The 22730-nt window shown below is 40.5% G+C and overlaps 3 protein-coding genes and 1 long non-coding RNA gene across 21 annotated transcripts in view; 1 reads left to right on the top strand and 3 right to left on the bottom strand.

Annotated features, from left to right (window-relative positions):
• ubr5 (ubiquitin protein ligase E3 component n-recognin 5) overlaps positions 1-2166 on the bottom strand; it is a 30613-nt gene extending 28447 nt beyond the window's left edge. For 11 of the 13 annotated variants that reach the window (XM_082553171.1, XM_082553176.1, XM_082553179.1 and 8 more), the window contains exon 1: positions 1740-2166. In XM_082553171.1, the coding sequence (XP_082409297.1) occupies positions 1740-1801 (62 nt within the window). In that variant the 5' untranslated portion in view covers positions 1802-2166. The remainder of the gene's footprint in view (positions 1-1739) is intronic. The other 2 variants (XM_082553182.1, XM_082553173.1) reach the window with 1 other exon arrangement.
• Positions 2167-3206: 1040 nt separating this feature from the next.
• Positions 3207-8019, bottom strand: LOC309718159. 2 transcript variants are annotated; one of them, XR_014279889.1, is made up of 4 exons: positions 7871-8019; positions 7198-7297; positions 5285-5486; positions 3207-3555 (listed from the first exon to the last, which is right to left on the bottom strand). It is a non-coding gene; the product is annotated as an uncharacterized lncRNA (long non-coding RNA). The 2 variants fall into 2 exon arrangements; XR_014279890.1 differs by lacking the exon at positions 3207-3555 and having other exon boundaries at positions 3565-5486; positions 7871-8013.
• Positions 8020-8191: 172 nt separating this feature from the next.
• LOC309718158 (Krueppel-like factor 10) lies at positions 8192-10814 on the top strand. 3 transcript variants are annotated; one of them, XM_082553189.1, is made up of 4 exons: positions 8192-8337; positions 8815-8961; positions 9179-10046; positions 10212-10814. In XM_082553189.1, exons 2-4 carry the CDS (start codon positions 8824-8826, stop codon positions 10406-10408), a joined length of 1203 nt encoding a protein of 400 aa, XP_082409315.1. In that variant the 5' UTR covers positions 8192-8337; positions 8815-8823; the 3' UTR covers positions 10409-10814. The 3 variants fall into 3 exon arrangements, with proteins under 3 accessions (XP_082409315.1, XP_082409313.1, XP_082409314.1); XM_082553187.1 differs by having other exon boundaries at positions 8196-8337; positions 8815-9054; XM_082553188.1 differs by lacking the exon at positions 8192-8337 and adding an exon at positions 8379-8541 and having other exon boundaries at positions 8815-9054.
• A 204-nt stretch (positions 10815-11018) lies between these two features.
• LOC309718156 (antizyme inhibitor 1-like) lies at positions 11019-21965 on the bottom strand. Of its 3 annotated transcripts, none has more exons than XM_082553185.1 (12): positions 21743-21965; positions 20072-20193; positions 18808-19018; positions 17037-17210; positions 16152-16324; positions 15775-15909; positions 15522-15603; positions 15295-15369; positions 13318-13483; positions 12985-13097; positions 12299-12519; positions 11019-12211 (listed from the first exon to the last, which is right to left on the bottom strand). In XM_082553185.1, the coding sequence occupies exons 3-12, from the start codon at positions 18907-18909 to the stop codon at positions 12097-12099; spliced, it is 1356 nt and encodes a 451-aa protein (XP_082409311.1). In that variant the 5' UTR covers positions 18910-19018; positions 20072-20193; positions 21743-21965; the 3' UTR covers positions 11019-12096. The 3 variants fall into 3 exon arrangements, with proteins under 3 accessions (XP_082409311.1, XP_082409310.1, XP_082409312.1); XM_082553184.1 differs by lacking the exon at positions 21743-21965 and adding an exon at positions 21035-21271; XM_082553186.1 differs by lacking the exon at positions 21743-21965 and adding an exon at positions 21035-21271 and having other exon boundaries at positions 12299-12516.
• Positions 21966-22730: the final 765 nt, after the last annotated feature.

The following is a 22730-nucleotide window of genomic DNA, read 5'->3' as shown; positions in this document are numbered from 1 at the left end:
CAAACAAATGGTAGTACCCTAGCACAGACAAGTCTATTCCCTTCAATGAGCCATTTAAAACTGTTTCACCGCAGCAGAAAAAAACCCCACATAAAATATCCATCTCACTACAGGGGAATGCCATTTGCCATTTCACTGTCCTAAATGAATGTGTGCAAGCAAACCTCAGGTCAAACAAAGAAATCTGACCAGATATTCATGCTAGGCAAGCTGGACTAAGCCTTTTTATGTCAGATAGAAGCACTTATCTGCTTTGACAACTGCAAATTCATGGAGGAGAAGAGAGAGAGAGAGAGTGAGTGGAGGAGGGGGGGGGGAGGGGGGGGGCATAGCACCACATGGTGACAGCAGCATGCAATGACATGAATGCCTGGGGATCGAAAAAGCCTGACCTCTTTTAAGGAAGGAATAGTCCATACAATCAAGATGTTTCAGCGGTGCCTCTGACCATCAAGAGCAAACTGCGCTTTCCTGTCAATCAGACCAAAGCTGATCCCCGCAGATTTGGACCGTACATCAACCAACAGAGGATGTTTAAATCCTCCCGTGCCCATAACCAGTATTTAATCTCAAGGTCATTCTAAAAACACTTTGACTTCTTGACCTCTTTGTCTTTAAGTAGTGCAGCTCATTAATCAGTTAAGTCTCAATGGGTGTTATAAATAGTTTTATCATAAATCGCATGTTCTGCCAAAAAAAAAAAAAAAAAAAAAGGGTCGTAAACAATCTCCTGGACACCCTCGCTAAACCCACCGATAAGGGACCGCTTCAGTCCAGAACTAAAAATCCATAAAGTCAGAGTGATGCATAACAGCACTTTGTTCCAAGCAACAATGTAGTATGTGGCCAAATACACTGTGCAGTGCCACATTGTATTAAGGCAACAGTGAAAAGACTTAAAATGTCGCGTGTGAGCACTCAGGGCAATTTAGAATCCAGCACAGACCGTAAACTTTAAAAGCCTTGGTTTGCCACCTTATTAAAGTCAATAACAAGATTAATTTGAATGCGATGGTGCTAACAGTACTTCGCTGCATATTTTAGATATTTATCTCAGTGCGCAATGCTAAAAGCAGACAAGCGGTGACAAAATTTCAAATGATGTTAGTAATTAAATGCTTAATGAAGCGTCAAGAAAAAGAAGACCCTTCCACAAACGCCCTGAAATGCAAATATTTGGCTTTCTTAAGAGCGTGGTAGCGAATTAACTAGGTTGCTAGCATTAGCAGCTAGCTATCGGTAAGCTGACGTTAGCCGCTGCATAGATCACGGTAAATCAACAAGACGCTCGCAAAGAAAACAATGACACTTGTCAAAGAGCGTATATGGTAACAGTAAAAAATTGAAATCTTTTTCGTGTACAAAGCTGTGTTTTACAACCTTTAATACCCTCTCTTTACCCCATCCCCCAACCGCGGAACTTTGACTAAGAGCCAATCCATCCAGAGAACCAAGGAAACCGACAGCTAGCGTTAGCTATTCGACTGAAAGCCAGTTAACAGGTTAGCATGTTAGCAAATGACTCTGTTTAGGTAGCAGCAAGCTAACAAGGATCCCTCAAAATGCCGGGCCTCGTTTTACCCCCCGAGTGGGGGGGTCATTTAAATAATTTAAACCCGAACATATTCACATGACAATGTCAACATCGAGCACAAATATTACCTCGAATACTAAGCAATGCTGCCCGCACATAAATATTGATTTCAAGTCTTCTTTTTCTACGGGCCGCAACAAAATACCTGTCATTGAGCTGATCCTCGGTCCCGGGCAACGGGTGAACCACGAAGTGTATAGATGTCATTGGGCTAATCCAAAATCACACCGAGACGTGTGGAAATGGGTACTCTTTCGATTACTGTATATATGAGGATTCATAGGAATCTTTTAAGGGCGAAAAAGCTCGAGTTAGATCCCAGCCTCCTCACCCACATGCCGCCATCTTAACTCTAACCAGCTTCTTCTGTGTGTGTTGATTAGTGCACATGCACTCGCTCCGCTGGTTGGACCTCTAGCACAAACAGGAAATAAAAAAATTGGATGGGGCTGGCCTCGAGAAGAAAGACATCTGTAACAAAAAGCCAAGCGTTGCACTTCCACACTCCGAAGGCTTTGTTCTAATCCAGTGCACCTATTGCATCTTAGTATGTTTTGTCTGTTAGGCAGTCGAGGTGTTCATATGTTCACTAAAGCACTATGAAGGTCAAAGAAAGGGTTAAATTTTGCGAGGTTACCTCTTTAAAAGCTGGAACAATAGAATAGAAAAAGATGAGACAATTGGTTTTAAAATAGAATATCAACGAAAAAGAAGCAGCACAAATTTGTGCCTTTTGTGCAGTTACAAGCGGTATAGTTTTTTCTATTAAGAATTGCGTCATTATAATCTAGCTTTATTGTCTGCTTCCAAGTCAAAATGTTTAATCATAGATAAAATATTCTTTCTAAAGCCATTCAGTTAAAAAAAGGTATGTACAATGCATAACACGGTAACTAATCAGTGGTAAGAAATGTATTAATGTCAGCCTAAAATGCTAACACGATGAACTGGACTGCTGTTGTTATAATAATGTTTCACAGCTAGCACTATTAGCTTTAGCGTTTAAGCTACCCAACTTGAATTCTTTGCTACCGTCCACTGTACTGTGGCTATTTTCTCCCTGTGAACACGTGTGGTTATGCAGGCCTCTGTGCGTGTCTGTAACTAGTAACTGAATTGAATTCTTTGCTTGTATGTTGTTTGCGATTTGCTTTTGCTCGCCTCTTTGTAAAACGATATTTATGAATAATAAAATATTAATGAAGAAATTAATGACAAGTATACTTTGCCCCTACTTGCAAAATTTCATCCTTGAGTTAAATCAAATGAAAGGATGATGAAAAAACAACAAAATAATAATAATACTAATAATAATAATATCAGATGTCATTCTGCTAGACAGATAAACTGTATTATATAGAGTGATAGCACGAGGTGTGAAAGATTTCCTGTTTCTGTAATAGGTGTGTATCTGAATCAGCTCCTTGAAGCCCCTCTGCTTCCTGTCTAGTTAAGTGCTGCAGTCGAGGATTACCTAAGACTGATAATAGTTTGTTCAGTGATCTCCTCACCACCACAGTTTCAAAAGAGCCAGCCTCTCTAATCATTTTATGCTACCATCAGAGGTAGCATCACCACCTCTGATGCTACTCCTTCAGCCGACCACACCAAAGTACACTGCACTTGCCAGTACAGACTGATATCTCGAACAATTTGCTGTGGACACTGAAAGCAAACAGAGCCTCATCATCCCCTTTTGTATATGGCCTCTTTATTGGTCTTCCAATTCAGTCTGTTGTTTATGTGGATCCCCAGATACTTGCACCCTGGCACCACACCAACGTCTTGTCCCAGGATTGGGTTGTGTGGCTGTCCTCTTCCTTCTAAACTCCATCACCATCTCTCGGAAGCAGATGATTCCTCCCAGACCACTCCACAAAACCGTCCACTACTGCTCTGTACTCCCAATACATCCAACCACCTTACAGTTGTCAGAGTAATTTTGCAGACTGCTGATGTTTCTGAAAAATGTTTAAAATTGTGATTTGTCCTGTTAATTTACCGTCAGCTGGTAAACCAAATATTATTTGTTGCAGATAAAGTAAGAGCAACATCAAAATCTGAAAATAAAATTATAATTTTTTATATAAGTAATTATTTATTACTCAAAAGTACTTGCAATATGGCGACATGGGGATTGTTGTTGGGTTATTTGGGGCCTCTTAAAAAGATTACGCATTTTGATTTATAATAGCAAAGTATAAATCTGTTATGACTAAAGTAAAATTATGACTAAATTAAAAATAAGAATAATTATTATATTGAGATGCAAAACTACATTTTAAGACCTTCATAAATTCTGCTCAGGGATAAAAACAAAATCAGATTATACTCTCAATCCATTTGGAAATAGGTATATTTAATCCTGTGTTTGGTTTTTCATTTTTTTGCTATATAACAAATATCCAAAACAACAACAGCAACAAAAAAACCCAACCAACACTTACTATTAATCCATTATTTTGGCATATAATGAACATTATTTGTAATAAAAGATCAGATGTACTTTATTCATCCCTAATTCTGGGCAAGATCATAAAACAAGACAGCTCCTAAATTAAAAAAAGAAAGAACTCAATTAAAAATAAAGATGAAGAGCTCATTAACTGACAAATGTAAGTAAATAAGTTAATATGTATTTATTTAAGTAGTATCTAAGTAAAATTAATAAGAATACCCATCTCACTACAGGGAAATGTCTGTTATATAATAAAGTAAAAGTAAATATACATTAAAAATGTATTCATTAATAGCAATAATGTTGATAAAAAATGCAACTGAAATATATCAAATCAAATGTTTTTTTTGTTTTTTTAAATATCTAATAATTAAGAAAAAATATGCTTGGTATAAACTGAATGTACACCAATCAAGTAAATGTCATTGTTCTATTATCATTTGTACATTGCTCTTATGTAACAAAATTACTTGTAAGATTTACATTATATCAAATTAAAGTCAGCATTTTGGGCATATTTTATTTTTGAGTGTATAAAGCAGGAACTCCACTTTTCTTCTCCTCATGCCACAATACTCGTATCTGTATTTGTGGCAGCAGAGATGAAACAGATGTTAAAAAAAGTGAAACAAAAAATCATGACCCTCAGATCATTGCTGCTATTCTTACACTGGTTTATATTTCAAACTGAACCGCCTAAAACCTGAGCTCTATAAATGGAAGACCACTGGGAGTCTGTGCACAGCTGATCTCCCTCCCATAGAAAACTGTGTTAGTGCGGTATTCCCAGTCTATTTAAGCCCTGTTGAGTTAAGGAAATAATTTTCTGTTGTTTGAAAGAAAGAAAAAGTAGAAGACTCTAATTTAAGCACAAGGTTACCATTATAACATTGTCAAAAGGAAACTCTAGTTTAAGCAGAGCTTAAAACTTGACCCATGCATGTCCTGGATGTGAGCAAAGGAGCTATAGTCAAGAGATAGCCATTTGGGAGAGGAGGGGTGAATGAGCCTCTGTTCAGTGCATGGTGCAAATGATAAGATTAGAATTTTCCAATTTCCTGAAATACAGATTTTGTGTTTCCTGTCCCCTCCCAAAAATTGCATTGTTAAAAGACAAATAAATAAATGAAAACAGCCTATACAAAACAATGATTTCCTACTCATATTTTGGTTATACACGTACAATCCCCCGAAAGCTGCAGTTTATCTCACCAGTAGGTGGCATGGTTTACCTTTGATAATAATGTGAGACAGTTGTAGTGATGACAGCTGTCCTTCCTGCGCTGCTCTTCTGATTATTTGCCAACACAAAAATGCTGCAGAGTTTTTTCAGGATATTTATGCATTCTGATAAGCTCATGGAGAGTCGCCCTTCAAAGCTGGAACTGAAAATAAGAGTTTGCACTTCTGCCCCAAGTCAGGTTCCTCTTTTATCTGCAAAGTACAGCACAAGTTTCCACTCAGCTCTAGCAAAGAGAAATGCAACCATCTGACTCAAAATTACCCACATGGATGTTACTTCATATGTAAGTGAGCAAATTTTCACTAGATTATTCGATCATACGTTGTTCTTCAAGTTTGTATGCACCACATCAACCAACCAGATGAGAGAAGAGCGTAACTTTTATCTGTGTTTACTGAATTCAACACAGAGGTTATTTAAACCAAGGCCATTGCTCCAAAAAAAAAACACCCTGTACCTTTTTTTAAGGGAGTAGACAAACAAACCAGAGCTATTTTTAGGTAGGAGGGTACTGGGTTATTAAATGACCCCTGGAGTTCTTAAATATGGGTACAAAGAGTCAGGGCCAGAAAACTGCATTATCATCAGAGAAAGGTTAGCAGGTTTGAGGATTTAGAAAGTGTGCACATTTTAGGCTGCAAATTTAACTCAATGAATAAAGTTTTATTGCACGCAGAGACACCAGAGACAAGATATCCTACTCGGTATAATCAGAGGTTTTCCAGTTGTTACACCTTAAAACTAGACTGTTTTCATCAGTGAACCCAGACAAGCTGCTGTCAGTCAGCCCACAATCACTTCAGCCCATGTTTTACTGACTGGGGTAACATGATCAATAGCTGAAGAGTATGAGTTTAAAATAACTTCTCTTAGTGCTGGCAGAAGCATATCTTTGCAGGACTAGGGAAGGACAGAATGTAGCTCTACCTCTTAACATGCACTCGCCTGCACAAACCAAAAAAAAACTATATAAAAAGAGAGAAAGAGCATTCAGCCAGTCCTGAAATGTAATCTATGAGGAAAATCCCACACCAGCACAGATAAGATGGTGCTTTATTTGGGGCACAGTCTTCAAACTATTTTAAGCGGTTTTCACCTGATTTGACTGGCGACTATTAAAGTACTTTATAATGGTTCAGAATAACTGCCCATTAAAGGTTTCAAGAAGGGTGCTGAGCGGTGAAGGACTTTGCACAAACTGTGTGCACAACCTACATCAAATCATAGATTTCTGCACAGCTTACAAGGCAATATATTGCCACATGAGTTAAATCAAATGAAAGGATGATGAAAAAACAACAAAATGCCACAGGATCCTCTTTTATGCCATAACCTCTCACTTAAGCTGAGCTGTTTTGCAAACCAAGGATGAGGTGGAATTAAACTGCATGCTCATGCAGCAGCTGCTTGTCAATCACAAAGTACACCCACCTTAGAGAGTACCACATTTATCATACATTTCTAATATAATGAAGACCCCTGTGTACAACAGGAGTCTTCATTATTTTTCCTCCTATCTTTCATCTTTAAATTGTTTGCAATAAACTCAACATGCAAACATGATTCATGTAGATTTATGAGCTGCGGATTGGCCAGTTGCAATGCACTATAAGTTGGATTACTGATCAGAAAATACTTAATTCATATTTTTTTATTAGTTCTGAGACACTGAATGCAAGTTTCAGGGAGCTTGATAAAGTTACAAATGAAATCTTTATGCATTGCATGGTCACACTTTTATTCTGTTCCAGCAAATATGCTTTTGAGGAACATCCCAACAATGCCAGACACAGTCAAATGGGCTGTGTGTCTGTGTGTGTATTTCCCCATTGTGTGTCTACAACCAGCCTTTTGTCCCGGTTCTCTGTGCTGTGCAGGAAGGTCTAGACAGCTGACACTTACCTAATCCAGAGGGGTGGCTGAACCCATCTCCTGTTGGCTGACCTCTTTCCACAAAAGACAAGGGTCTGCTAATTTAAACACCAGTCACATTAATATATATCTATATTGGGGGAGATTTTGAGAAGAAATAAAAAACCAAAAATTACTCAAGAGATGTAGCCTATTCACATTATTCACTGGTAGCATTTAGTATCTTTAATATGTGAAATGTATTGTTGTTGCTTTAAGCACCAAATTATCTGAACCTTCTTCCTGTCAGGTGAAATGATTAAAACACAGCTGCCTTGCAACAAAGTGGGGGACGAGATTTACACACAAAACATTGGCACTAACAAAATGTAGTCTGGTTGCAACTCTGAATGAGATTAATGGTAATGAATAATAGTAGAAATTATTTGGTGTTATTTCACTTTTGAAAAGTAAAGGAGGATTAGTTAATTGCAGTGAAGGGGTGGGGGTATTATACAAAAAGGGGGTGGGGGGGTCTGAAGCACTTGTTCACATAATTTCCACTAATGGATGAATTAAGAAGATATATTAGGAAATATTTCCACCACAGGTCCCCCCCTTTATCCATGGCCCTGCCTCTCTACTTTAATTAAATAGTAGCTTCATTTAGATAGATTTATCTGAAGATTGTTAAATAGTAACAAGTGCTATATTAATTACCTACCTGTTGCTATCTCATAATGAGCATCTTTTCTCACTGTCTTCACTCCAAGTGTCATAGTGATGATTAGCCAAGACAGATGGTGAGCGTCTGCTCGTCAGGGCAAAGTTACTCATTAAAAACGCCAGTTATTTGCAAGGTGGGTGTGTGGGTTGGGGGGTGGGGGTTTTTCTCACACTCCCTTGCTGTTGTGTACCACGCAGTCTCCACGGTGCCTTCAGCCCCTGATCACGCACGGTGCCCCCGCACCATTGGTCTACCCTAAAACACACCTTTGCGTCCCATTGGGCGCGGCTTCGGGCCACGCCCATCTGTTCCCCCACCGCATTTGAAACGATGAATGGAAACGAGGCTGTGGAGGAAATTAGGAAACATACTTGCCTGGTCTTAAGTTGTTCGCACGAGACTTGTGGACGCGCGTCTAGGGATTAAACCTGTTTCCTGAACACTTGACGCACTCATACATATATGTAAGTACATATTAGCTTCGTCATATTTACGGTTTAGCATAGTGTTTTCTTTTCTTCTTACGTGTTTAATGTTCGTGTAGAAACACGTTGATAAAGTGGTTGTCAGCAGCTAATTAGTCAGACAGTCTGGTGGGCTTCATCAATAGTTATTGAGGTGCAGCTTGTGTGTGGTGATCCGGGCCTGGGCAGGGAGGAGTTCTTACAGTAGGTGTTGTGTGTCTGTTTTGTAACCACCACACATGCTGCTTTTGTCCCCCAGCAAAGTAGGTGAAAGGGCAACCGCGCTGATGAGCAGCAGCTGATCATGCTTATCTCTCATGCTCTTTGGCAAAATCTTTAAGGCCCTGAGATAATGGTCATAGTGTAAATTTGATCGTAGGTGATGTATTCACTTATTTTTAGTGAAGGCTATCATTGTTGGATTACGTTGCGTGAAATGTTATGAATTTAAATTACAGTTAATTTGGTCTTTGCCAGAGTTACACTATGAAGTCTGAGGAGCATCACTGTAACATCTCAGACGTCCAGGGTGAATCCCAGCCAACTGACATGGGTGCAGGTGATATGGAAGCTGTGCGGGCTCTGATGTCCATGACTAAGCACTGGAAGTCACGAAACTTCAGGGTGAGGCACTACAGACCTCTGTCTCCCTCCTCAGACTCCTCAGAGGACGACCAGGTCACCACCAGTTCTGCTGTGCTGCAGGACTCTCTGTTTGTAAGGGATCCTTGTTTAGGATGAAATGGTTTCTATGTAACTGCGTGATTCTAGTAAATGTAGATGTATTGGGACAGAAGAGAAACTTTATTACTGACTTTGATAATGTGACTTTTCTTCTCAGTGCATGACACCACCATACAGCCCGCCCCACTTTGTGACGGCCTGTCCAGGTCCAGCTCTGAAGCCTCACCGACCTACAGAAGTGACGTCTCTGCACAAACACGCTGCTCAGCAGAGCTTCCAGTGCACCAGTGTGATCCGTCACACTGCAGATGGCCTCCACTGCTCCTCCAACCTTAATCGTTCCTCAAAGGAGGAAGAGGTCGTTCGGGTTCACATGCTGGACTCTAAAACTGATGTGAACTGTAAAGATGAGCCGAATAGCAGAGACTCTGAGGAGACTGTTACAACACAAGCTTACACTAAGACGTCCCCAAATGTTGTTCAGTCTGGAGACAACCCAGGAAGCCTTTTAGGCTTAAATGAAAATAAAAATACGCCTCAGTCTGTCCCAGCTGGAGATGCTCTGGTCTCGCCTGTGCCTGTCTACTGCCACATTGTTCCTGTCTCTTCTTTGGCCACCCTTGTGCAGAACGCTGTCACAAACTCGCACAGTCAGCAGCAACACCTACTGCCAGCAATCACCATGGTGCACACGCCACTGCAGCTGCAGCACAAACAAGAAGGACACACGGCTTCTTCTGCTCAGGTCTTCCTTGTAGGGGGTCAGGTGGCAAAGGGTCCCGTCATGCTCCTTGTCCCTCAGCCGCCTGTTCCTCCTGTCTACATTCAACCAGCACCGGTGACCAATGGTGGACCAAAGTTCGCTGCCATTGCCCCGGCGCCTCATCGCACCTTATCGGAGCAAAGATGTGTCCCACAGCAGCCAGAGGTGGCCCGCGCACGCAATCACGTTTGTCCCCGTGAGAACTGCAACAAGACTTACTTCAAGAGCTCTCATCTCAAGGCCCACATGAGGATGCACACAGGTAAGAGATAAATGAATTAAATGTTAATATAACGCATATGTATTTGAATGCTATGGCAGTTTTTAAGCAAATGGCACAAGTGTGATCTTCTAGTCATGATAGCAATGTTTTACCTGTTGGAGTATGTTCAGAAAAGTCCTTATTCCTGCCTCCACTATCCAACAGGTGAGAAACCTTATAAATGCAAGTGGGAGGGTTGCGAGAGGCGTTTCGCTCGCTCCGATGAGCTGTCCCGGCATCGCCGAACCCACACGGGAGAAAAAAAGTTTGCCTGCCCAATGTGCCTCAGCCGCTTCATGCGTAGTGACCACCTTGCCAAGCACGCCCGAAGACACCTGGCAGCGATGAGGGGACGCTGCTGAACTCCCTGCATGCAGTATCGTCTTCAGCAACAATAACAAACAAACCCCACTGTGAAACCAAATGACATGCTCTACGCTGTTGAGACTGACTCACACAAGACTGTAGATGTTTTTTACGTCACCTTATGAAAGGGCTATTGTGCAAACTTTGCTATACTGCTGTTCTGTAATCATTCTAATTGAATATAAACGAGGTAATCAAAGTGTTTACATTTAACTACTGCATTAGCATAAGCTGAGTAGTTACGTATTTAAATGTTACTGAGTTTACTTTTTTGTCAGTGATATTTGACCAAAAAATGTTACATGTTGTTCTTTTGTGCCATGACAATCAGTATAAAATATTTTTGCACTTTTTCTTGCACAAAACACAGAATTCCTTAATAAACCTAAACACATTTTTTTTAAGAGTTGTAATTTAAAATCTTTTCTGTGGTTCCCACATGCTTCTGATACCTGAAAATGTATCCCACTTCAGCTCATCACATGATAACTGTATAAAATTATCAGGCTGTGAAACTGAGGGGTACCAATTCTATCTATGCATACAGCTGGAGGAAGTTACAATTTACAACATTTGTGCATTTCTGATAAGACACACACACTGGGATTTACAGTCCACTCAGTGGGGTGTTTATTACTCTTCATTTAGACAAGCACAGCTACACGTTAAAAGCAGGCAAGTGCCTGATAATTTATCATGCCTTAAGACAGATTTATGACAGTTTCACAGATATGATACACACAATGCAAGTATACTTGGTGTCAGGAAATACTGCTATATTCTATCAACACAGATGTTGGAAGAATATTTCAAACTATATGAGTAGAAAAAGAACTTGCAGTAGTCTTTTAAATCATTTTTTGTAAAGAAACAATGTCATTTTCAGTGTAAGTCGATTCATTATCCACCAGCACTTCCTGTGTTCCATCTGCAGCACATGCTGTCTAATAAAACCTGCTTGGCTGTCAGGTAGCAGAGCACTCACCTGCAATTCTTGGAAGCAAGACGCTCAGCACTTTGGAAAAGCACGCAAACACCACCTTATTTAAGGACACTCACCTTTTAGCTTTCAAATAATTTTCAGAAACTGACGCCACGGTGACGCCAAACATTTTGTATGTACAGCAAAGATATGCTGCAAGCTCTCAATTTAATATGAAGATGCCACTTTTTAAATGTAATAATGGATTCTAGCCTTTGTGCACACACAAAAAAAACCTACACAACAAATTAAAATACAAAATACAAATCTTTTGGCAAAACTTTCTATATAATCTCAGAAGTGTTTCTTTTTATAAATACACTGCTTCAATCAGGGATACACATAATATACAAGACTGACAACAGCAAAGGAGATATGAATAATAATATCTGTCAAATATAATCATTTAAAAGTATTATATGTCTACTGTAGGGGTGTAAACTGTAGTTCAAGAGGAGTCCCCAAACTGTCTTTTCTGGACTCATCCATTTTGTTGCATACTAATTAACACCTACTTAGGGTTTCCAGGGCTGACCACACAGAAGTGCAGTGCACTGGGGTCTGCGATATGAATATGGTCTGGTCCAGGCAATTTCAAGCACTACTGGGAGAGTTGACCCCAGGGGAATGTGAACCAAAGGAAGCTAGCAGCAGAAACAAGTGAGAAAAGTGAAAAGACTTCTGGTCCCAGTCAGATGTTTCCTAAGCTGGGACCGACAGTGCAGCCTCTGTTTGGCAGGAATTGAGGAAGTACGGGACCAGGGAGAAGTTCTTAAGCATAGCCTCGTTGGTAACACCAGTGTCCTGCATCTCAAACCTGGTGAATGAAAATAAACAGGAATCAAGGACCATAACCTCCACATTCTTGCACAGAAAAGATTTTCTCCATCACTGCCAAACTTACCAGTCTCTAGAGGAGATGACGTAGTACACAGGGGGTGGTGGTGAGTCAGTGGGGGAGCACAGTGGTTGACCCAGACTGTAGGAGCCAGCATGTGTGAACATGAGCCAATCTCCAATGTTGAGCTCAGGTAAAAGACAGTGCTCCAGTACCTGGTCCAGATCATCTCCAGAGGGACCCCACAAGCTGCTGCTGAACACCGGTACATCCAGGGAAGTGTTCTGCTAATAAGGCAATAATTATTTTAGTCATTTTACAATGTGTATATGTGTGGGCAGTAGCTGATTAAGATGTTGTTCCTAATTTAATAATATAGTCCGTATACACATTGAGAAGTATAGAGAAAGTATTGTGTGTTGTGGTTACACATTCAACTGGCCCTTTGTTAGGTAAAGGTCCTTTGTTGGCTGGCTGGATGGATGCGTCCGTCTCGCTATCCATCCATCCAACAGAGGACCTTTGTGGTGGAACAGATTTGCATTATGAATTTGCAGCCAACAGATCTACAGAAACTGCTTGCTGCGATCTTGTCAGTGTGGCCCAAAAAGTCTTGCACAAGTTTCAAGCACCTTGTTAAATCTATGCAACAGTTTTGTAGATAAAAGTAGTCCAACCTGGTACTGCCAAAGTGTACCTATTAAAGTGTCTAGTAAGTGTATACTGATCCATTGAGAATCTTTGAGACTCACCTTGTGAACAGATGGGGCAGATATCAGTCCTTCAGAGAGTTTGCTGGCAAACGATCCATACACTCCTTCGTTCATAGTGTACTGGAACGCTGGCTCTTCATTGGGAGACAGATCTGTTCAGAAGAGGGCAGAAAAGTTTCTGAATTACATTTTACTGTTTGATTCATAGCTGCACTGCTAATTCCCAGTATAATAATACATTTCATGCTGTACAACACTGGTTTCTGCATGAAAATGCATTGTGTACTGCTCGAGTTACAGCTGGAATGCAGTTTTTACAGAGTATGTCCTCAACAATCATTACCGTTCCTAAGTGAGTATCTTGCCACTAACCATGATCCTGGTCCTGGGGATCACGTGCCACCACCTCCTTGGAGATGACATTGACAGCTAGTGTGAAAGCAGAGGACACGAAGAAGTTACCAGGCTCAGCAATGATGGAAACTCCTGAAGATGGAGGGAAGTATAGGTCCACCATAGACATGACTGCACTATTAATCTGCAAAAGAGATGACAGAAGCCGTTACAATTAACATTAAGACATTCCTTCCTTTTCCCCCCACATGCCTCTGAAAAGTAGTTTAAATCCAGCTTCACAGTGAGCAGCTAAAGCATGAATCTATATTAGAATATTCTCAACATTTAAGACAGACACTTTTATCTTACTGTTCAGCTAGTGCTTACTACAGCTACAATGTACAAAGCTTGTCTTTAGCACCCATATGGAAAAGAAATAGTAAAAAGATATTTGATTTACTCATGAAAGTGGCCACTTTCTCATTACTTTCATATATTTTTTTAGTAAGTATACAAAACATACAAGTTTCATTATATAATTTTTCAAGGGATCTTATACACTGAACAAAAATATAAACGCAACACTTTTGTTTTTGCTCCCATTCCCCATGGGATGGACGTAGAGACCTAAAATTCATTCCAGATACACAATATAACCATCCCTCCCAAACAGTGGTCACAAATCAGTCCAAATGTGTGGTAGTGGGCACATCTGCTATATTGAGATAATCCATCCCACCTCACAGGTATGCCACATCAGGATGCTGATCTGACATCATGAGTAGTGCACAGGTGTACCTCAGACTGCCCACAACAAAAGGCCACCCTGGAATGTGCAGTTTTGTCTCACAGCAAAATGCCACAGATGCCACAAGCAATGAGGGAGCGTGCAATTGGCATGCTGACAGCAGGAATGTCAACCAGATCTGTCGCCCGTGCATTGAATGTTCATTTCTCAACCATAAGCCGTCTCCACAGGCGTTTCAGAGAATATGGCAGCACATCCAACCGGCCTCACAACCGCAGACCTCGTGTAACCACACCAGCCCAGGACCTCCACATCCAGCAGGTTCACCTCCAAGATCGTCTGAGACCAGCCACCCAGACAGCTGCTGGAACAATTGGTTTGCACAACCAAACAATTTCTGCACAAACTGTCAGAAACTCAGGGACGCTCAACTGCATGCCCGTCGTCCTCATCGGGGTCTTGACCTGACTCCAGCTCGTCGCCGTAACAGACTTGTGTGGGCAAATGCTCACATTCGATGGCGTCTGGCACGTTGGAGAGGTGTGCGCTTCACGGATGAATCATGGTTCACATTGTTCAGGGCAGATGGCAGCTGAGAATGTCCCAGTTCTTGCATGGCCAGCATACTCACCGGACATGTCACCCATTGAGCATGTTCGGGATGTGCTTGACCAGCGTATACGACAGCGTGTACCAGTTCCCACGAATATCCAACAACCTCGCACAGCCATTGAAGTGGAGTGGACCAACATTCCACAGGCCACAATTGACAATCTGATAGACTCCATGCGACGATGTGTTGCACTGCATGAGGCAAATGGTGGTCACACCAGATACTGACCGGTTCTGGGTCCCCAGACCCCCAATAGCGCAAAAAACTGCACATTCCAGGGTGGCCTTTTGTTGTGGGCAGTCTGAGGTACACCTGTGCACTACTCATGATGTCAGATCAGCATCCTGATGTGGCACACCTGTGAGGTGGGATGGATTATCTCAATATAGCAGATGTGCCCACTACCACACATTTGGACTGATTTGTGACCACTGTTTGGGAGGGATGGTTATATTGTGTATCTGGAATGAATTTTAGGTCTCTACGTCCATCCCATGGGGAATGGGAGCAGTAACAAAGGTGTTGCGTTTATATTTTTGTTGAGTGTATGTGTTTTCATTCTTGTATGCTTTTCATACAAGTCAGATAAAAACTCTATAAGATTTATATATATCTTTTCCATATGGGCAGTATCTGATAGAAATGCACTGACCAGTTCCAGTTGGGCCTCAGAGCCACTGAATCCGCCTCCAATGTCCAAGATTTTCATGCTGAAGCCAATTTCCTCCTGAAGCAGACAGAAAATTGTTAATAACTTGGGTCTATACAAAGTACCTTGTGTTTATGGAGCATCCAAAACATAAAATTGTATTCAACAGAAATGCAAATAACAGTCATAGAGCTGACTGCAAATAAAATGCATCATTTAACACCACATACCCCCATATCAAAGACACAACGGGCATCGGAGATGGCATGAACATACACCTGGTCATCGTCACAGGAGTTGGAAATGTGAGACCTGAGGAGTAGAAGAGGTAGTCGGTGATCAAACTGGCAACTTAACGTTTAAATTTCATTTGCAGACAAACTGACTAAATAATTTGTTCAGGAGAACTGTGCCATCCTTGCAGTGGTCTAAGTACAAAACCTGGATTTGCATTTCTCTTCATGTCCTTCCTGTAGTCCTTACCTGACCCCAGCTACCTGCACACCCAGCTCCTTAGCACTCTCCAGCAGATGTCTGCAGTCCTTGAGTGAGCAGCCAAATGTCATGCTCATGTCATCGTCCGGGTTTGACGCTTCCGTTGACACCTGTAGCAGCAGCCTAAATTATCACAGAGGAAATAGATAACTTGGTTACTGTTTTGGGGAAACAATCGATCCAGATTAATCTATGATATAAAACCAGAGCAGTAAACTACACAGAACCAAACAGTTTTGCAGGTAGATTTCTTATCAGAATGACGGTCGATAGTGTAACCAACAGATAATTACTATGGACTGATAACATGGTCAGTTGTTTAACATATTCACTGGCACTTGGACTGATGCTTATCAAAAACTTACTTGGCATTGGGGTGGCAGCGAGAAATCTTGCGCAGCTCTGCTTCATTATCACACACCAGGAGGTCAATGCCATTTTTAGCAGCATATTTAATCTGGGAAACTTGTTTGCAAACACCACTGTAGATGATATCTTCAGAGGGAATACCATGGCTCTGCACCAATTCCAGTTCAGACTGAATTACAAAGATACACAGACAAAGCAATATTCCATTAAAGGGAACCTATTATGCTTTTTTGTCATCTTTTGCTTATATTACACTTAGTTTGAAAATTTCAGTGTATGTACAAAGAACTGTGAGCTAGAAGGTCAGTCTCTAAGCAGTTTTTTTCTACTCTTCATAGGATATCCTTTAAATGATCATCTCAGGATCATTGCTCTGGCTGTAAGCATAGAAATCTAATCCACCTGCTGTCCCAACCTTCCATTTGTAAGGGGTAGGGAGCCAATCCTTTGTCAATCCATTGCCAGACGGCGGCTTAACAGTGGGGCCGCACCAAAGCCAAATATAAGATAAATAAGGATTATTTTCAACTTTGAATCAGCCAAAGCTGCTCTAGAAGAAAGAAAATAGAATTTGAAATAAGTGTAATAGATCTCCTGTATCTATCTTGCAATGCCCATCAGGCAGATGCATTAGAGACAAATATTTATTAAATAATGTTTACAAGGTGGGCATTGACATGTGGTGACCACTTGGTGGTGCTTTTAAAAATATTTAAAGATCTTGGAAAGACACACATTAAATAGCCTTGGGGTGAATTCGTACCAGGGCCTCAGCCTTATGAAACACGGGTCAGCTTGATGATCAACACTAGTGCTAAATGTGCTTTTATATTTAGCAGAGAAAAGCCCTAATGACAAAAACACACACTGTCAAAGAGTACCTTGTTGGTGCATATGAACCCAGTGCCAAGGGCAGCAAGGACTTCAATCACAGCTGGGCTGCTATTGCACCTGACAGCATAGTATGGTCTGATCTGGGACATGTGGGTCCGCCAGCGAACATGCTGCCTCATTATGACTCCCAGATCTGCTACAAAGAATGCATTTTTCTCAGACTGGAGAAGAGGGAAACAAACAGGTGTGGAAGAGTCAGAAAACACATTAAGATTGTATATCCATTAATCTACAATACAAGCATAAACAAAAGTGTGCCTGTATGTCAATTAACAACCTTTAGTTAACAATGCATTATAATTAGAGATGGACCGATCCGATATTACGTATCGGTATCGGTCCGATACTGACCTAAATTACTGGATCGGATATCGGAGAAAAATAAAAAATGTAATCCGATCCATTAAATATCACGAAAGCACCTCACAAAACTTGCAACACGCCGTAACTCACCTCAGAACGTTAGCACGTCGGAGCAGTATGCATCACGTGATAGAGCGGCTGTGGCATGCGGGACCTGTCGGTGGTCTGGATAGCATTTGGAGCTTCGCTAGCAACCTGGCATTTCATCTCCGACAAAGTTATCCCGAGAGAAGTAAAGCAAGTGTGTAAGTCCATCTCTGAATGTTTGTAAAGCATTCCCACGTTAAGCTTAACGAGCGACTGCCTCTCGCTCTCCGGCTGCTACTTCAATCGTGAAACTGCTTAAATGATCAGCTGATCGGCTTTTCTGTAGCGAGTCTCTCTTGTTTGTTTTTGGCCCACTTTGCACCAGAAAGAGGAAACCAGCGGCTGAACAACAGCAGCACGTTTAAGCTTGATAAGCTGTTGTTACAATTTATTTAATATTACTTTCTACACCAGGATCTTTTTCTACGTAGCTGACGGCTGGTAACTGTGCAGGGGCGGATCTAGCAAAGTTTAGCCAGGGGGGCCGATAGGGCATTAACTGGGAAAAGGGGGCACAAAGACATACTTTTCTTTCTTATTCTCATTTAAAATGTCTAGCTTTTAATAAATAATTATCTGACACCCAAAGTTTTAATTTGATGTAAAACGAATAGAAGTCAATTACTGTATATAGTGACTATTAAGTCTAATATATATACCCTAGTAAGCTATAGTACTTTTTCCTTTGGGAAGGTACCATCTGTGCAGTCTGCAATTTTGTTGAAGAAAGATGTTGAATCTATTTAATATTTCTTGAAAAATAATTGATTTCTGTGCATTTTTTTTCACACTGCATCAAATTAAGGTTGATTACGTCGATTAAGCATCATGAGGTGGCGCGTGAGGGGTGGTTCCCTATTTTTTATTTATTTCTTTTTGTTGTTGCTGGGAGTTGGAACCCTATTAGTTAGGTTGCTTAATATTTACGCTAAGTACTCTTTACCAGAATAGGGAGGATGGTGTAGGTCTAAGTTTATTAGATTGATCAGTATTGCTAAACTATGAAATATTTTTTTTGTATACAGGTATAACAGAATAGCTTTAGTGTAGTTGTTGTTTTAAACTTGAGTATGAACTTGCAGACTTGCAAAATGCAGCAAGATATTTTAAAAAACAGTTTTGTTGATTAAAAAACACTATATCGGATTCATATCGGTATCGGCAGATATCCAAATTTATGATATCGGTATCGGTATCGGACATAAAAAAGTGGTATCGTGCCATCTCTAATTATAATACAATTGTTGGTTTTGAGACAATATTAAAACATTAAGAAATAGTACATATTATTAAAGATGAAGCCCATACCAGTGTTTGCTCATAAATGTGATTGTCAATAACATCACAGAGGGCCATGCCTCCTTCCAGCAGGTCAACAGAATACTGCGGTTCATCAGCGATTCCTTTCATCCTCTCAACCGTTTTCTTCAAATCCAACAGGCATAAAGAATGTGGCTAGTGCGAAGTGGTCTTGCTCGCTCCCTCTCGAGCCCCTGGGGTCCTAGACTTATGCAACAAACTGTACAAGGAAAAGAGAAAAGCCAACATAAAGCACCAAGTTCAGCACCAAAAATCACTTTTGGATAATGCATATTCCATGATGTTCTCTGCTGCTGAAACCTAAACGCCTCTTTTGAAATCCTGAACTGAAGTCATTTTCAACTCAACGGGCATCCAATCAGAGCAGAGAACAGGTTCTGCGTTATGGGATAGCTTTGTGGAAGAGGCCTATTCTTCCTAAAAGCCGCTGTGAAAACACATAGTCTGGGGCACAGGGTTCATTTACTTTATCATCAATTACCCCTTACAATCGCCATTAATCCCTGAGCCGGTGACCCGAAAATGTTCCGTTTGATGGCATTAACAAAGGTACAATACTGGCGGCATCTGTGCCACAACTTTACTTTCAGTACTGTTGCACAGTACTTCAACCAGTCATGGTAGTTTGGACCAGACCAGATGTAGAAAGGTTACATGGGGAGACTAGCAATATGCCAACAATGACTGCTGTGGTGTACAGTAAAAAATAAATACATTTAAAAAATTTAAATAAAATCACTGCTCAAACACTGGTTAAAAACACAATGGAACAAGGCTGAACACTAATATCTCTTTGAAAATAAACCAAGACCTTATGTAACTTAGAAAATGCTTAACTGGGTCACTTGTTCTATCTTCACAAAACATACAATATACAATGCAACCCAGCTTTAATCTCAAGGAAAATACATGCATATTAGTTGGGTTATAGCTCAGATTATTTCTCTCTGTTCCTGAAAACAAATCTAACAGCAAAGCCAGTGCAGATAAAAGCAGTCCTGAACAGTGTCCTGTTATTTTAATACAAGTGCTGAAAATAGATCTGAAACAGTAGATCTAAAATAACTGAGTGATCTGGGACATGCTGAATGTTTACTCCTTTTGTCAGGACATGACAGTTACCGTAGAACTGCAATAATTCTTCACCATGCAAACACAAATACTGTACCACACATTCAACGTTTTTGCTATGAGATTTTTCTCAGCCCTCCAATTAAAGTGGATACATAAATTCCCCAGCTAGTTTACTCACATGGATGAGTCCTGGGATGAACTCCTCCACTATCAGCTAGGATCCCAAGGTGGCTCGGCGTTGAAGTCAAATGGCTCTCGGTATAGAGCTGCCCCTAGATCCTCTGGGTAGTTGTTGTACACCTGCAAAGGGGCAGATGAGGACGTGAGGCACAGCAGATTCAGTCAATGATCAGTCAATTGTTTCCCCTGCTAACACATGTTCCAGTGGTACTCCAAAGTACAATCAAATCTGTAAATCTGTAGAGGAAACTGGGTTTTTTCCTGGCTCCAAATGGATCTTTGGGTTATGACTACACACATTAGCACGATAATCCAGAATAGAAAGGCATTCCCTGATTTCCATATTTTTCGCCATTTGACAAAGACGAATTGTAAGCTCGAGTTAACGAATACCCGCATAAAGCACTGATACAGAAAACAGTATTTACATGCTGTACTTAATATGTGTTTTTTAAGGTGGTTTTTAATGTGTGAATTGTTAGTCTGAGTTACTCTGAACCAACCACCGGAACTGATGCAATGATGGCCAGATTAGCAGGTTTGAATAAATTAATTAGCAATGGCTACAACAACACTCTTGCCCCGTGTTATTTATCATGCTGCCCCTTATAACCACGTTTAACTACAACTTAACATTCATTACCAATTACTTCAGAGTCAAATTTCTTGTTACTGTAACAGCTTGCTTTCAATTCATGGAGCACATTAGCATTAGTGTCCGCGGTAGTTACACAGTAATATACGATGTATTCCTTACGCAGTAATATACGATGGATTCCTAGTACCAACATGTTTTATAAAAACAAAGTTTTTTTTTTAAGAATGCTACTGACAACAACGTTATAGCTAGTGTGTTTTATTTAGTATTTAGCTAGACAATGACACGTTACTCAGTGCATTTAGCTAATAACATGCTAACACTCATAGGAAGCTAACAGCGCGGTTAGCTAACGTTACTTACGTCCGCTGAAAACCCAAAAGAGGGGACAGAACGCTTTTTCTTTTTAGGCGGAATTTTTAAAGAGTGGTGGGGAGACTAGAAGAGAAAACGATATTTGCCATGGAGTAGTTCAAGTTATTGTCGTTCGACGTTTTCTCGATGGCACCTATAGCGGACCATTTGTTACAACCGAGCAGACGACAGCAGCGGAGGGCGAACGGCAAGACCGACCCACAGACAGAAGCGTCATATTAATGCTGACACATCCGGTTTAAAATGTCAAAATAAAACCCACATTAACCGACATATTCGTTTTGAGTAACGGAGAAACCGTCAGAGTGAAATTAAACAAGAATTACAGCTTTTATTAACATTTTCCGGTTTGGCTCAACTGAAGTATGGTGAACTTGACAAACACTTGCTCGGAGCTGTCAAACCCTCACGCAACGCGATATTAGAGCTCGCATAGGAAGATGTGGAGCATTTATTAACATAATTTAAAAAAAATCATTACTGACCTGCAACAGCCACAATAATAACAGTTAAAAAAAGATTATTTTTTTCTATGCTGCAATATTTTGTGCACACAATTTGAAGACATTCTAACCAACTGGAAAAACAAAAACAAAACAATAAACCCCACAACTTTGTTGATCTTAGACTATATTTATAACAGAATAGCTATAAAACCTATGCTCCGTGGTAAATAGGTAATTTCCCAAAAATTACCTGTGTTATGTCTTCACTGGATCCCCCATGGTTCAGTGATAAGGACAAAATATTGTCCAACAAAGGTGGCACAGTCCTCCTTATTTTCTCTAGTCTCAGTCAGCACTCGCAGACATAAGCCCTAGACGCAATGGCTAGATGGAAACATGCATTTTGTCCTAAAGTTCAAGCTCAGACTATACTTTCCCTTCCTTTTGCCTTTGTTGTTGTGAAGTTGTGAAGTTGTGCCTGACTCTGAAAACGCTTGGTATGAGGCAGTTTTTACCCCCTCCAGGAGATAAATTTGCATGTCTCCCTCCTCAGAGCTGAAGGGGGAGGGTGCAAAGAAAAGCTCTGCAACTGTTAGCTGAAGGGGAAATCTTTTTTCTTAAGGCTGTTTGGACTCTGTGCTTACATTAAACATAGGAGAAAATACCCCTTTATCATTCAAATATAAAGTGTTTTACTGCACAGTATCAGCATTTCAAGGCTTTGGGATTATGTTTGCCATTTCTAAAATAATACAAATAGGTTATAAAAATACAATTGATTTTCAACTATGTTCAGAAAAAATAAAAACAAGTATAGGAAAATAATTTTCAAATGCAATCCACTAATGTCTGTCTTCTACAGTAAAAGCCCATTTTCTGCAGCATCTCTTCAGTCTGTGACCCTCATAGTTTAATTTTCACTTCATTTTTACAGAGTGACATACAGACACAAGTTCTCCATACCTGCTGTGAAGTTTAGGATCCAGGAATTTGTGACCTAGGACTACTGTTCTTGTATGAAAACCCTGTTTACCAATTACAAAGCATTATCCCTTAAATCCCCAGCACCCTGGCTGACCCACATCATATTTTTCTTATTTCACAGCAGTTCATGATGTCTTGTTGTTGTTGGGATTTTTTTCTTCCACATATCTATAAAATTCCTCAGAGTGTTAGATGAGAGTTGAGTGCTCCTCAGGGAAAAAATAAACAATAGCAGTGCCTGTTTCACTAATAAA

This window comes from Aulonocara stuartgranti (assembly GCF_965226115.1).
Source record: "Aulonocara stuartgranti genome assembly, chromosome: 11".
In the NCBI taxonomy this organism is placed as follows: domain Eukaryota; kingdom Metazoa; phylum Chordata; class Actinopteri; order Cichliformes; family Cichlidae; genus Aulonocara; species Aulonocara stuartgranti.
Note: the sequence above shows the minus strand (reverse complement) of the source record. Positions and strands in the feature narration are given on the sequence as shown.

What these genes read in the sequence shown, in the direction of transcription:
- LOC309718158 (XM_082553187.1), top strand. Translation starts at nt 8,824, where the DNA reads ATGAAGTCTGAGGAGCATCACTGTAACATCTCAGACGTCCAGGGTGAA. An exon ending in TGCTGCAGGACTCTCTGTTT is followed by an intron (nt 9,055 to 9,178) that starts GTAAGGGATCCT and finishes TTTTCTTCTCAG; the next exon opens with TGCATGACACCACCATACAG. An exon ending in CCACATGAGGATGCACACAG is followed by an intron (nt 10,047 to 10,211) that starts GTAAGAGATAAA and finishes ACTATCCAACAG; the next exon opens with GTGAGAAACCTTATAAATGC.
- LOC309718156 (XM_082553185.1), bottom strand. Translation starts at nt 18,909, where the DNA reads ATGAAAGGAATCGCTGATGAACCGCAGTATTCTGTTGACCTGCTGGAA. An exon ending in CGCTGCCACCCCAATGCCAA is followed by an intron (nt 15,910 to 16,151) that starts GTAAGTTTTTGA and finishes GTGATAATTTAG; the next exon opens with GCTGCTGCTACAGGTGTCAA. An exon ending in CTGAGGCCCAACTGGAACTG is followed by an intron (nt 13,484 to 15,294) that starts GTCAGTGCATTT and finishes TCTCTTTTGCAG; the next exon opens with ATTAATAGTGCAGTCATGTC.